Consider the following 12,608-nt stretch of genomic DNA (forward strand, 5'->3'; position numbering starts at 1 on the left):
CATTTTTCAAATTGAAAAAAAATCTTTGTAACATTCGCTTAGTAGCTATTTTGAACTGAGTGTGGTATATTGCAATTCTAAAGATCTAAAATGAAAGGTTTGGATTTTGCCACGTGAAAACAATAGTAAGTCGTACCACTTAGGGCGGTTGGCGCTCCCCCCTCAGTGGCTTAGGGGATAGTCATAAAAAGAAGTTAATGGGTGTCCAGACCACCGACCACTTTTGATACAACAATACTCGTGGGAATTGTTGACCACCTTAATGGATCCGGCCTCCCCTTTATTTTATTTTTTGTTGGTTCTTTTTTTCTTACTTACGTGACAAGATTCCCTCTCTTTTTCTCAAAAAAATTTATTTTTTGTCGGACCACACGAAAGAAGTAATAAAACGCAATTAAAAGTACATAATTGAGAATTAACCAAATTAAGAATCAAAATTAGGCAATTTTCTTTCATGTCTTAATTTGATAATGCTCCGAATAACCATTTTTTAAAAATAGATTTACATTTCAGACCCACAAACTTCCGATAAACAATTGAGAACACACCAAAAAAAATGTGGCTGCCATTCTACTCCTTCTTGGACTTTGAGAGAACTTTCTTCCTCTGCCGAAGCATGTAAGAGTACAAGTGAGGGCCACCTACAACACATTATGACATTCATCAATTACAGTCTGCAAACAAACAAAAAAGTAGCTATTATCTATCAAAGAAGAATGCTGAGTCCATGCCTGGGACATAGATTCCGATGGCAAGAATCGCGCCATAGAAGTAATCAAAAGAGAAGTTCCATTTGTTTGGCATCCTTATACAATACTTTTCAGATGCCTGCAAGGAGACCACAATTCGTTCAGTGAGCACATTTTTAACAAATAGTTTCATGGAAGCTGCAAGATATTTGTTGAAATGAAATGTTTTTTCAAAGCATGGGGCGAAAGAAAAAAAAGAGATAATAAACAAATTGCATTTCAATGCGTTGTGAGTAGAGAGCACAAGATGAGCATTGAACAGTCACCAAACTTGGCTTCCCCAGCCCACCTTTGAAAATGGATGACAGAGAGGTTAAATAAAGCGCATTTCAACCAGTTCAATGCTTATCAAGAGATTGTGAAATAAATCCATCAAATTGTGTCATAACCTAAATGGGACTGTAAAGTGCATATCTAACAGGCTACGAGATTGCTTTTTTTTTTAAAAAAAAAAAAAAAAATTCTCTCTCTCTCTCTCTCTCTCTCTCTCTCTCTCTCTCATAAATGACCACCTGAACATAGGGCCATAAGAAGAGAAAGATGTAAAATGTTCTACATACACAACCAACAGTTGTGGCAACTTTACCATTAAGAGAAACTTCCTGGCTTCACAAAAATAATGATGCAAGTGTTGGGCAAACAATATTTCAATAAGCTAATTAATTTCAATGAAGTAGTCTGTCACACTCCTAAACCACCGTTTCTGCACTTTGTGGCATTTACTCGAGATATGCAACAACAACGCTCCACTAAGACAACTTCATTCTAGTATAAAACAAATCATGTAAGTTCGTGTGATAAAATGAGTGTGAAGAGTAATATTACTCTAAACATTAACAAGCCAACTTGTTTGGTGTAGAGGTGATTCAGTTTAAGAGGTATATATAGTTCCGCCAAAATATACGTATTAGCAAACAAAGTCTCAGTTTTCTAAGTCATTACAATTGTTACCTTGATGAATGGCAGGGCAACATATATTAGACCAACTTCACTGGCAATGCCAGTTGGATACAACAACAAAAAGGTGCTATACCTGCATGCCACACGTAAAATGTTAATGAAATAAACCCATAATTATCTCTCCACTACTTGTTCTTTATCTTCCAGAGTCTTTTTTTCTTATATATATCTTGTGTACTTGGGTTACACCGTTACGCCCTTTGCAATTTTAATGAATTTGCTTTACTTATAAAATAATAAATAAATAAATAATTATTTCCATCCAATGGGCACAAATCCAATTGTCTATACCTGAGCCACGAGAGCCATGAAGGTGCAAAACCAAGCGCCTCCTTCATCCCAAAGAAAGAATATCGAATAATCTACAGTAACAAAATAAATTGACCCAAAAAATGATTTCTGATATCCATTTCCAAACTATATTTTTCAATAAAGGCAAATCAACACGATTAAGCATGTATCAACTATCAACAAAAGTTGGGAATTAACCCACAACAAAATTTCTTGTTCTTCTCTCTTTGATTTCTGTCTATAAAGTGTACCAAGACATACAAAAGGGTTGGCATCTCACATTCACCTAGCCATAAAAAATAAAAATCTTAAGAAAGGAACCACAGTTTCTTCCAAAGTAAATCACTGTAGTTTCTTCTCCTTCAGTTTAACATGATATTTCCTCAAAAAAAAAAAAAAAAAAAAAAAACAGATCCAAATTCAGAAATACGCAATTAGAGGGCTCTAGGTTCAGTAATTTCGTCATATAGGTGGTGTTCATGCAGTTTGTACCACGTTACTAGCAATGCAACAGTTTGACACGCAAATAAAAACAGAACAAAATAGAAACCGAAAATGCAGTCTATGTAAATAGCAAGAAAAACTGAACATCATGTAACACTTGCCTCCGTGATGCACCAGCTGATCACCAGGGAGCTCACAAGTATGTGAGTCTGAATCTGCCAATCATAAGCTTCATTCTGTCACGTATGGATTTTAAGAGAATACTAATACTAATACCAACAACAATAATAATAATTTGACAGTTGGGTATTAGGTAAAAATAGAAATCGTTGAAACCTGGGGGAAACTCCACAAGATGCCCCATGTCAAATACAATCTTGAACCTATCTGCGGCAGTGTTGCTGATATTGGAGATCTCACCAGACCTTTTTTTTTGTTTCAAAATAAGTTCAATAAAGAAACAGAAAGTAGTAATTTTGGTTTACAATAAAACTTGGTTATGAAGAACAAAAAATATCACTCACCCACTAGACCATGAACAATCTGTTAAAGAACAAAATAAAGAAATATTAGGATAATAAAGTTAAGATACTTGAACTAGTACAAATTAGAACCGATGAATCCGAGACTCGATCTAATTTGGGGAAACAAAATGTCTGTAAAAGATGTTGAAAATGCATATCTGCGGCTGAATTTCTCTTCTCGAGAAAGCAATTACTTCCACAAGTGGCGGGGTGGTAGTAATACCTCCAAGACAGCGGCGGTTTGAGCGAGCAAAAGCGGCCGTTCGACCGCATTGTAGACCTGCTCATGGCCTGACTCCCTCAGTGTCTTCACAGCCAGATACAAAACTTGAATCCTGAAACCAACAAAGGAGCACAGATGACAGAACTAAATTCATTACCCATATGCGAATGAATGCAAAGAATTGGTCCAAACGGAGAGTGCGAGAGAGCGAGATCTGGAGGAAATTTGGGCGTTACCATCCGGCGAAAACGGTCCAGTTGTAGAGAGTGAGGTATAAGCGTCTGGCCAGGGACAAAAATCCTGCCATTGGCGGAAGAATAAAGAGAGGTTTAGAGAGAGAGAGATGCAAAGAGAGGTTAGGCTCCTAAGCCTAGAGATATAGGTTTGATTGCACAATTATTAGGAAATACAAGGTACTTTATATATATATAGAGATAGAGAGAGATGGGCATGAAAAATAATTTAATTAAGAGGTTTAGTTGAGTGGCTCACCTACTTATTGTCTGTAGATGTCTTGTGTAATGTTTCGTTTCAAAGTTTTCCTATCTTCCAACTCCCAACCCTCAACGAATTCTTAAAGAAAGTCAATGATGTGCTTCTAACTCCCATTTACTAGTTAGACATTTGGAAAGTAAAAGATTAGATGGGTGGTAAGAGATCCATTTATATCTTTGCAAGACTTCAAACCAAAAGATTTGGATTTATTGTCCACTGTTCATTTACGGTCCTATGATGAGTGTTGGACTAATTGTCCCTCTAGGTAGCTTTATGCTTCTAAGTTTTGCAAGGAACACGAAAATATCAATAATGAAGGGTTGCAACTTAGAAGGATGGCGGTCGTTCTACTTCCGATGCTTAAGTTAGATATCAAGTTATAAGATAACAATGAATACTCACAAAATATGAATACACGAATATAAAATAGTAGAGAGATATCATAGTGTCTTGTAAAACCTAACCCATGGGCTTTTATAGCTAGGGCTAGGTTTAGTGTGAGAGCATCTCGTGGTGCCGTTGGTGGATTATGCAGCTTCCCTCTCGAAGATGGCACATTCTTGAATTTGATTGAGTAGTGCCTTGATTCTTCATTCCTAGGTAGGATGTTCTATTGTATTTCTTGGAAGATCTGATATAACTTCTTTAAACGACAATAACACGTGTCCCTTACTCTCTAGGATTATTCAGTTGAGAGTCATATGATGCTTGCTCTTTATCCTACGTGCCTGAGTCAAATGAGGGGCTGGTTCACGTGGTCTTGGGCCTTTAGGGCTATGTTTGGCAAATGAGTAGTCTTTAAGAAGTGGACCGGAACTATAACAGATTTGATTGATGTAGAAAAAAAAAAGAAAAAATATTTTGTATAAAAAAGTGAAAAAAAATTTGTTTTCTAATGATTTTTTGTATTTGAATAGTAATAAAAAGTGATTGATGTGATATAAAAAGTGAGAATGTTAAGATTGATTTTGAGAATAGTTTTTTGAGATTTTGAGTCTGGTCCAGTCCACTCCTTGCCAAACGCACCCCTAGACTTTCTTCCTTGGTTTTTCCAAGGACTTTCTTTTGTGAGTCTTTTCAAGGGCCCAATCCAATGAAAAATATAAAAATATTTCTCATCATAGGGAAAATATTAAACTCCCTGAGTTTAAACTCTCACATGATGAAAAATATTAAAGTATTAATTAATTAATTAATTGAAACTGTTAAAATAGTTAGTAATTTATCATGTAGGCGAATGTTTGGCTAACATACCACTTGTGAGTGGATGGCCTTTTATTTCGTTATCGTCAAAAAGTAGTGGCAAAAGCTAGAGTCACCCACCCTTTCAATTACCAAAATTGTGATGAGTTAATTTTTGGTTAGCCAAATTTATGGACAATTCATAAGCTACTTTTATTGAGAGTCAAAACTTTCAACAATTTTTTTTTTTTTTTTTAAATAAGAAAAAAAGAAAAAGTTGCAATAACTTATTCATAATGCCAGTCTGTTTTATGTAAAGTGCATTTAGTGCACCTGTTTTGGTTCGTTGTTTGGAGCATTTAAGTCTATCATTTGTCATATCAGGGAAAATAAAGGTTCCGTTTGTTTAGGTGTACATTGATTTTTGAAAAATATTTCGTATTTTTTGGAATTTGACGCCAAAAAAAATAAAAAAATAGTCAACAAAAAATATTTTTGGTTTCGCTAAAAAAACATCTTTAATTTTTAAAAAATGATTTATATTTTTGAAAGATATAAACCATTTTTTGAGTTTTAGCATTTCATTCTCAAATCGACAAACTCAATCACAATGTTGTCAAGACCCTGATAGGACTTAACTAGGCCACTGCCGGGACTGCACTAGGACCTGACCGAGACACCGTTGAGACCTCGTCGGGACTCTGCGCTGGGACGGTCGAGACTTTTGCTAGGACTCGATCCAGACTTTGCTAGGACATAATCGGGACATTTTTTGTTATAATTTTAAAATTTAATATGATTATATATATATATATATATATATATATATATATATATATATTAAAATTTGTGATTTTTTGTATGTGTCAAACACCATAAAATGTTTTATGCTAAAAATATTTTACATCGAAACAAATGGAACAAAATACGGTGTTAGGGTCTTCTTATGGGGTAAGAATTCTCATTTGAAATTGAGAGTATTCATTTTATTATAATTTAAAGTTTATGAAACAATGTCAATGTTGTCACATTTTTTTTTAAGAAAAAATTTAAACAATGTGAAATTATGTGCACCCCATTACATGCACAAATTTTAAATCCAAATCATAAAATAGATACTTTCCATTTTATTTGAAATGAAGATGATCTTATTAGGTAGTGTCTTACGTTGCTTGGGGATGTAGATATGCTTATATATATACTCACACAATTATTGACAACAACACGTTTTAAAGTCATGAAAGTCATGAACCTATCAGAACTCCGCAGTAAAACATGCTTATGCGAGAGTAATACCATGATGGGTGATCTCCTCCAAAGTCTAGTTCGGAAGAGCAAAAAGCGGACAATATTGTGTGTCATTTGGGTGTGTCGTTACATATTTCATTATCATGGTGTGTGCTAAGCCAACTTTAGAAGTTAAGTACTGCTATAAATTACATTTTTATTTCACAACTGTTTCATCATGCTTATATGGCTGTGCCAATCAACAATTATTAAAAAAAGAAAATGGTTAATTGGCATGATTGCTTCAACATGATAAAATAGTGGTAGGAGAAAAGTGTGTTTTCTAACATTACTCTTAAGAGCTTAAAAATAATTAGCCTTGTATTAGAAATTAAACCCTATTGCTTGTGATTTGATGAAATAAGGGATCGAATCATCATGTTGATTTAGAGGCCCAAGTATAATTCTAAAATAAAACAAGTAATAGATCTGTAATGTATTTATATATGTTAGCATGTGATTGCAATCTCGTCGGTCACTCAAACAAATGTTCATACTCTCCAATCATATGATATTATAAAAGAATTGTAGATCTAACATTTTTTAAATAAATATATTTATGACTAAATCTTCAAATACTTATATCAATTATACAATTTATTTAGTATATGAGATAATTAAAGAGATAAATTATAAAAAAAAAAAAATGTTATTGTTGGCAAAATTTTGTTTCAAAACGGTGTATGCAAAAGATAGTGAAGAATGAGAAATACCATCTTTTTATCTTATTTTTATTCTCTCAAAATTAATATCACTATCACCTAACTTTAACAGGATAAACGGCACGTAGCATTACTCCTCCAGTCCTAACGTTGTTCCAACGCGACAAAACATTGACGATGTCATGTCACCGATCCTATGTATTATTATGTAACTTTACCACCCTCGCCCTCGGTGAGTTGCTGTAGTGTCGGTGCTCGGAAAAAAACGAAAAAAAGGTGGATCCAATAAAGTAAAGCACCCCACTCCAACGGTCCTATCTTGCTCTTAACTCAACGGATCGAGATCCAGTGCAATTTAACAATGCCTGTGAGTCTGTGACTCTGTAAAACTCACATAAAGCATCACTCTTATCACTTTGCTCCTTGGGTTCCATTTTTCCAAAGAGAGCCACGCAACCCGTAATCCTATTCGGTGGAAGTGTCCAGGTGTCCAGGTGTCCATGCGTGAACCTTTACTCACTCTATCCAACTCTTTGCACTCTCAGACCGAGACAGTGAACTCACATAACCAACTATTAATGGCTTTGTAGGTTTGCTGAGTTATACCTCCGTTGAGTGTTGTGTACTGGGTGGGTACTGGGTTTTTGGGTAATCACTCTGAAGCGAAAAAACCCAGTTTGAGATCTGATCATCTGAGGCGAAACCCAGTTGGGATGGTGAGGCTTCAGTATCAGACTCATGGAAGAGGAGCACTGGCTGGGCTTTTGATGCTGCTCTTTCCGGTGTTCCTGCCAAGTTTGTTCAGCCCATTAGGCCATGCCTCGCCGTCCATGTTATCGGTATTGTTCACATCATCTGGATGATCATGTATTGCTTTATCTTATTTTCTTGGAATAAGTTTCCCTTTTCATTGTGACCAGAAACGGTAGTTTACTGGGAAAGGCCTTTCCTTTGTTCTTTTGCACAAACTGGGACTCTGTATATTCTGGGTGTTTTTTTTTTTGCTTCATTTGTAATGTTTCAGAAGAGGTATTAAAGAGCAAGGAAAAGGGCAGGGCTGGGATCAATTAATTTTTGGATGAATAGGGCTGAATCTAATTTATGCCAAATGTTAATGATATGATTGCGTGGTAGGTTATTTTAAGAGGATCAAGTTGAAATAAGGCATACATTAGGAGGAGCTAAGGTCAAATTTGGTAGGAATTATGCAAATTTGGAAGTGTTGACTAAAAAGTGCTTGGCTTTGTCGAGTTAAGCCAGTTGATTTTACACTGATTGCCAACCAGGTGAGGATCACTGCTATCTAAGGGCTTCCCCAAAGTGAACTTAAGTTAGTGTTAGGAGCTCACCGAGGTAGAGTAGGGGTTAGTTATATTCCAATGATATATCCTATGAGAAATATGATGTTGTAATGAATATTAAAAAAAAAAAAAAGTGTGTGGTTTACATTGTTGGAAATATGATTGAGATCAATGATTGAAATTTGAAAAGATCACCACCAATGCAACTAGTTTTCTTTTTTCTTTTAATTTCTTAGAGTGGTGAAATATGTTTGTTACTTTCTAGAAGTTGCAAGTTTCTGGATGGTTAATGAACCTGAGAAAAAGATCTACCTAATATAGCTGCATCAAATAATAATTTGACTAAAATAATAACAATTTCAATAGTTTGTTACTTAAGTTCAGCATTATGTAAGCATAAAAGCTATCATCTCTCCACAAAACATCCTCACTGATGTTGGCCCTCATGCATGAAACAGAGTGTGTTAGGATTCTTGATTTACGAAATTCAGAGAAAGTGAGGTAATGCAGGGTAATCATCTTTGTTTAAATGTATTGGTTTCACAAAATTAGCCTTTTACTTTTTATTTCTCTTCCTGAACATATATGATCATTCAGACTGAGAAAGTAAAACATTTTTCTTGGAGGACTTGTTGAATTATGAATATTGTTTTAAAATACCATCAATTTATATCTCTCTTTTGTTGTATGTTATTTTGTATGCTTTTCCATTGATCAATAAATATATATGCTAGTTCTGTGATATGAAATCCAAGGATAGTGTCAAGCCATTCACAATCAACCTGCTTTTAAAGTGGCGTCATGTATTTGAAATTAATCTTTTTGGGGGCCTAAAGGCCCTAAACTGCCTGTTAAATGAAAGATTGGCATTTTACAGGAATGGAATGCTCCAAAACCAAGGCACTCGCGTCTGCTCAAGAGTGCTTTACAAAGTGATCCTGTAAGAGTTGTTGAGCAGCAAGCATGCTTTATAAATAAATTTATAGTTCTGTTAGTACTAAAGTCCTCTTTACTTATATAAAAAAAAAGTACTAAAGTCCTCTTAATGATAACACCCCCCCCCCCCTCTTTTTTTTATCAGACAAATGCACAGCAGTCAGCTCTCTGGATTCCTTTGCCCAACGAAGGATGGAGACCCTGTGTTGAATCTACAAAAACCCCTTGTAAGTGATGAGAAATAGAGTAACCACAAAGAGCTTTCCTTGGTTTAAATCTGCTATGTGCTGCATGAAGTATTGAGACAGTGTGGCCTAATGTCTTGATATTCACTAATCATGGTCAAGCATATATTTTTCACTGATTGACCCTTTATTTCATGCAGCATTACCAGAAAAATCTCAGGGATATATTCAGGTATTTCTTGATGGAGGCTTGAACCAGCAGAGAATGGGGGTAGGTACCTAAATACTTTCTGAAGCATTTAATGTAGATGCTAATGGGTGACTAGAATTTTGAGATCTTGAGTGGCAATAATTACCCGTTATTGAAATTTGAAGTAACTTGTCTGATAAGTAGTATCACTAGCTCAAGTGTTATTTTGTTTCTTTTAAAGATATGTGATGCAGTTGCCGTTGCTAAAATACTGAATGCTACACTTGTTATCCCACATCTTGAAGTGAATCCTGTTTGGCAAGATTCAAGGTACTTGCAGGAGCCATATTTGCAGACTTTGTTTTTCCTATTTCTTTATGTCATGGATTTTTTGTGAGGCTTTAAATCAAAGTTGCATGATTTTTTCCTTCACAGCTCATTCATGGATATATTTGATGTGGATCACTTCATCAATGTATTGAAGGACGATATTTCTATAGTTAAGGAGCTGCCTTATGAGTTCTCCTGGAGCACAAGGGAGTATTATGCTACTGCAATCAGAGCCACCCGGATTAAGACAGCACCAGTTCATGCATCAGCAAACTGGTATCTAGAGAATGTATTGCCTACACTACAAAGGTTGGTAGTTGACTAGTTTTCTAAGCCTTTTGTTAGATTTCGAGCTAAATTGTTGTTCAAATTCTTTGGTTCTAAGTATCTTTGGATAGACAATTTCATCAAAAAGATACCAAGGTGATACCACATAATATTTAGACTCAATTTTTACCCTTCAATTGTGCCATACCATTGCTTAGGGATGTGCTTATAGTTGTTTTCTGGACTTTGCTTAGTCTCTAAATGATCATATCTTCTGAGATTTGAAATATGTTTGTGGTACAGTTATGGAATTGCTGCAATTTCCCCATTCTCTCATCGTCTGGCTTTTGACAACTTGCCCATGGACATCCAACAGCTACGTTGTAAAGTTAACTTCCAAGCATTAGTTTTTGTTCCTCATATTAGAGTACTTGGTGATGCTCTTGTCAGCCGCCTCCGCAATCCTTCTGGCAAAAGTGGAGCACTTGGCACCAACTACCTCCAGGAGAGCACAGAAGGATCCGGGAAGTTTGTGGTGCTACACCTTCGGTTTGACAAAGTATGCCCATAATATATATATATATATATATATATATATATATGTTGTACAAAATTTCTGCCTTCAAATTTATTCTGCAGTCTCTTGTCCAAAGATTTGGGGCGATGAAGTATTTGACATTATAACTTGCTTGATTTATTTCTGTAATGATGACTTTCCTTACAAGTGAAAACAAATTTTAACTTGCTTTATTGTCAAGATACCTTACATGTAGTGTCCTTGCAGTATCCATGCATGTGGCAGGCATGCAGGATACCTTACATGTATTGTCAAGATACCTTACATGTAGTGTCCGTGCAGTATCCATGCATGTGATATATGGTGATCCATTCCATGTGCTCATTCATTAACCTTGTCATTGTGCAGGATATGGCGGCCCATTCAGCCTGTGATTTTGGTGGTGGCAAAGCTGAAAAACTGGCTCTAGCCAAGTATAGACAAGTGCTTTGGCAGGGAAGAGTCCTCAACTCCCAGTTCACTGATGAAGAGTTGAGGAATCAGGGGCGTTGCCCATTGACACCAGAAGAGATTGGATTGCTACTTGCAGCTTTGGGCTTTGACAACAGCACTCGGCTCTATCTTGCGTCTCACAAGGTTTTTTATGTCTCAACTTTTGTGTAGTCTACGTCACTTTCGGACAAGTGAAATTTACGTTTCTGCTCCCAGGAGTTTTGATCTGTGAAATGGTTATGTTTCCCAGGTATATGGTGGAGAAGCTAGGATTTCAACTTTGCGAAAACTGTTCCCACTAATGGAAGATAAAAAGAGCCTAACTTCTGCACTGGAACGGGGCCAGATTAAAGGAAAAGCTTCCTTGTTAGCTGCGGTTGATTACTATGTTGGCATGCACAGCGACATCTTTATCTCTGCTTCTCCTGGAAATATGCACAATGCATTGGTGAGTATTTCTACAAGGTAGCATCATAGATTTAAGCATTATGTTTGATTTCTTGGAAGTTTTGCTTCTCACTCTGCACTTGATCAACTTAAATTTTGGCCCATCCTCGTGCATTCAATTAGCATATTGAAGATGAAAACTTTAAAGTGGGGTTATCCAATGGTAGGCCTTTGATGCGCCACCCTGTTCCACAAGTAAGAAATTGGGGCACGGCGATTTTTAGTAGTAAGATCAATTAGGAATTATTTTATAAATTAGTCATAAAACTAGTTAGGACCTAGATTTTGTTTGTGTTGGACATTAAATAAAAACATTAACAAGCAACTCAAACACAAAACACTTACAAAAACACAAACAAAAAAAAGAAGAAAAAATAATTCACCTTTTCAAACAAAAAACACCCCCAAAAACACATCGACAAACCGAGCTGATTTTTTTTTCACACTAGTTCTCGAGGCTGTTTTCACCAAATTTGAGAAGGTTTATTTGGATTACTTGAAGTCAACGAATTAAAGAAGAATTTTATGCTCTGAAAGATATTCGGGTGGAGAAGAACAATTTTATGATCCATATTGGATTTCTTAGATCTAATGGTGTATATATTATCACTTTATGAATAATTCATCGACTTAATCAGCCATTGTGATGTCTACAGGTGGGACATCGAACTTATGAGAACCTGAAGACTATAAGGCCGAACATGGCATTGCTGGGGCAGCTTTTCCTAAATAAAAGCATCAGTTGGTCAGATTTCCAGCAGGCAGTGATAGAAGGACATGAAAACAGACAAGGACAAATCAGATTAAAAAAACCAAAGCAGTCAATTTACACATATCCTGCTCCTGATTGTATGTGCCACGCTTGAAGTAAGGCTGTCTTCTGTGTCTCACCATTTGGTACTTCAACTATTGTTTGTGAGTAGTTCCTCATAATGTATTGATAAATAAGTCTCATACCATATCGCCTATTCGTAGTCCTGTTCATGTAATGATATCATGTTAAATAGTTTGCTGTGTTTTACAGTCATCAATTTCTTCCCAATTATTAACACTTAAAGATATTGTGATTTCTCAGTCTACCATTCCAATTATTAAGCACTTTAAACTCAAGGTTGTAATACTTTCA

General features: G+C 35.7%; 2 protein-coding genes across 2 annotated transcripts; one reads left to right on the plus strand and one right to left on the minus strand.

Moving 5' to 3' along the window:
• Nucleotides 1–437: 437 nt before the first annotated feature.
• LOC132172470 (very-long-chain (3R)-3-hydroxyacyl-CoA dehydratase PASTICCINO 2A) lies at nt 438–3,595 on the minus strand. Its single transcript, XM_059583985.1, has 9 exons — nt 3,428–3,595; nt 3,192–3,303; nt 2,969–2,987; nt 2,781–2,869; nt 2,606–2,659; nt 2,001–2,071; nt 1,701–1,782; nt 732–828; nt 438–641 (listed from the first exon to the last, which is right to left on the minus strand). Exons 1-9 carry the CDS (start codon nt 3,496–3,498, stop codon nt 571–573), a joined length of 666 nt encoding a protein of 221 aa, XP_059439968.1. The 5' UTR covers nt 3,499–3,595; the 3' UTR covers nt 438–570.
• Nucleotides 3,596–7,163: 3,568 nt separating this feature from the next.
• On the plus strand, nt 7,164–12,592 carry LOC132172471 (O-fucosyltransferase 31). Its single transcript, XM_059583986.1, has 11 exons — nt 7,164–7,311; nt 7,408–7,656; nt 8,996–9,058; nt 9,200–9,281; nt 9,440–9,510; nt 9,671–9,759; nt 9,865–10,068; nt 10,330–10,585; nt 10,952–11,179; nt 11,286–11,483; nt 12,139–12,592. The coding sequence occupies exons 2-11, from the start codon at nt 7,531–7,533 to the stop codon at nt 12,346–12,348; spliced, it is 1,527 nt and encodes a 508-aa protein (XP_059439969.1). The 5' UTR covers nt 7,164–7,311; nt 7,408–7,530; the 3' UTR covers nt 12,349–12,592.
• Nucleotides 12,593–12,608: the final 16 nt, after the last annotated feature.

Source organism: Corylus avellana, chromosome ca2, assembly GCF_901000735.1.
Source record: "Corylus avellana chromosome ca2, CavTom2PMs-1.0".
In the NCBI taxonomy this organism is placed as follows: Eukaryota; Viridiplantae; Streptophyta; class Magnoliopsida; order Fagales; family Betulaceae; genus Corylus; species Corylus avellana.

Bases quoted from the DNA above. Each gene is read 5' to 3' on its own strand.
- LOC132172470 (XM_059583985.1), bottom strand. From the start codon at position 3,498: ATGGCAGGATTTTTGTCCCTGGCCAGACGCTTATACCTCACTCTCTAC. The intron at 2,660-2,780 runs GTTTCAACGATT...TATGATTGGCAG, and splicing joins TCTTGTGGAGTTTCCCCCAG to ATTCAGACTCACATACTTGT. The intron at 1,783-2,000 runs GTATAGACAATT...TGTGGCATGCAG, and splicing joins TCATGGCTCTCGTGGCTCAG to GTATAGCACCTTTTTGTTGT.
- LOC132172471 (XM_059583986.1), top strand. From the start codon at position 7,531: ATGGTGAGGCTTCAGTATCAGACTCATGGAAGAGGAGCACTGGCTGGG. The intron at 9,511-9,670 runs GTAGGTACCTAA...TTTCTTTTAAAG, and splicing joins TGAACCAGCAGAGAATGGGG to ATATGTGATGCAGTTGCCGT. The intron at 10,069-10,329 runs GTTGGTAGTTGA...TTTGTGGTACAG, and splicing joins GTATTGCCTACACTACAAAG to TTATGGAATTGCTGCAATTT.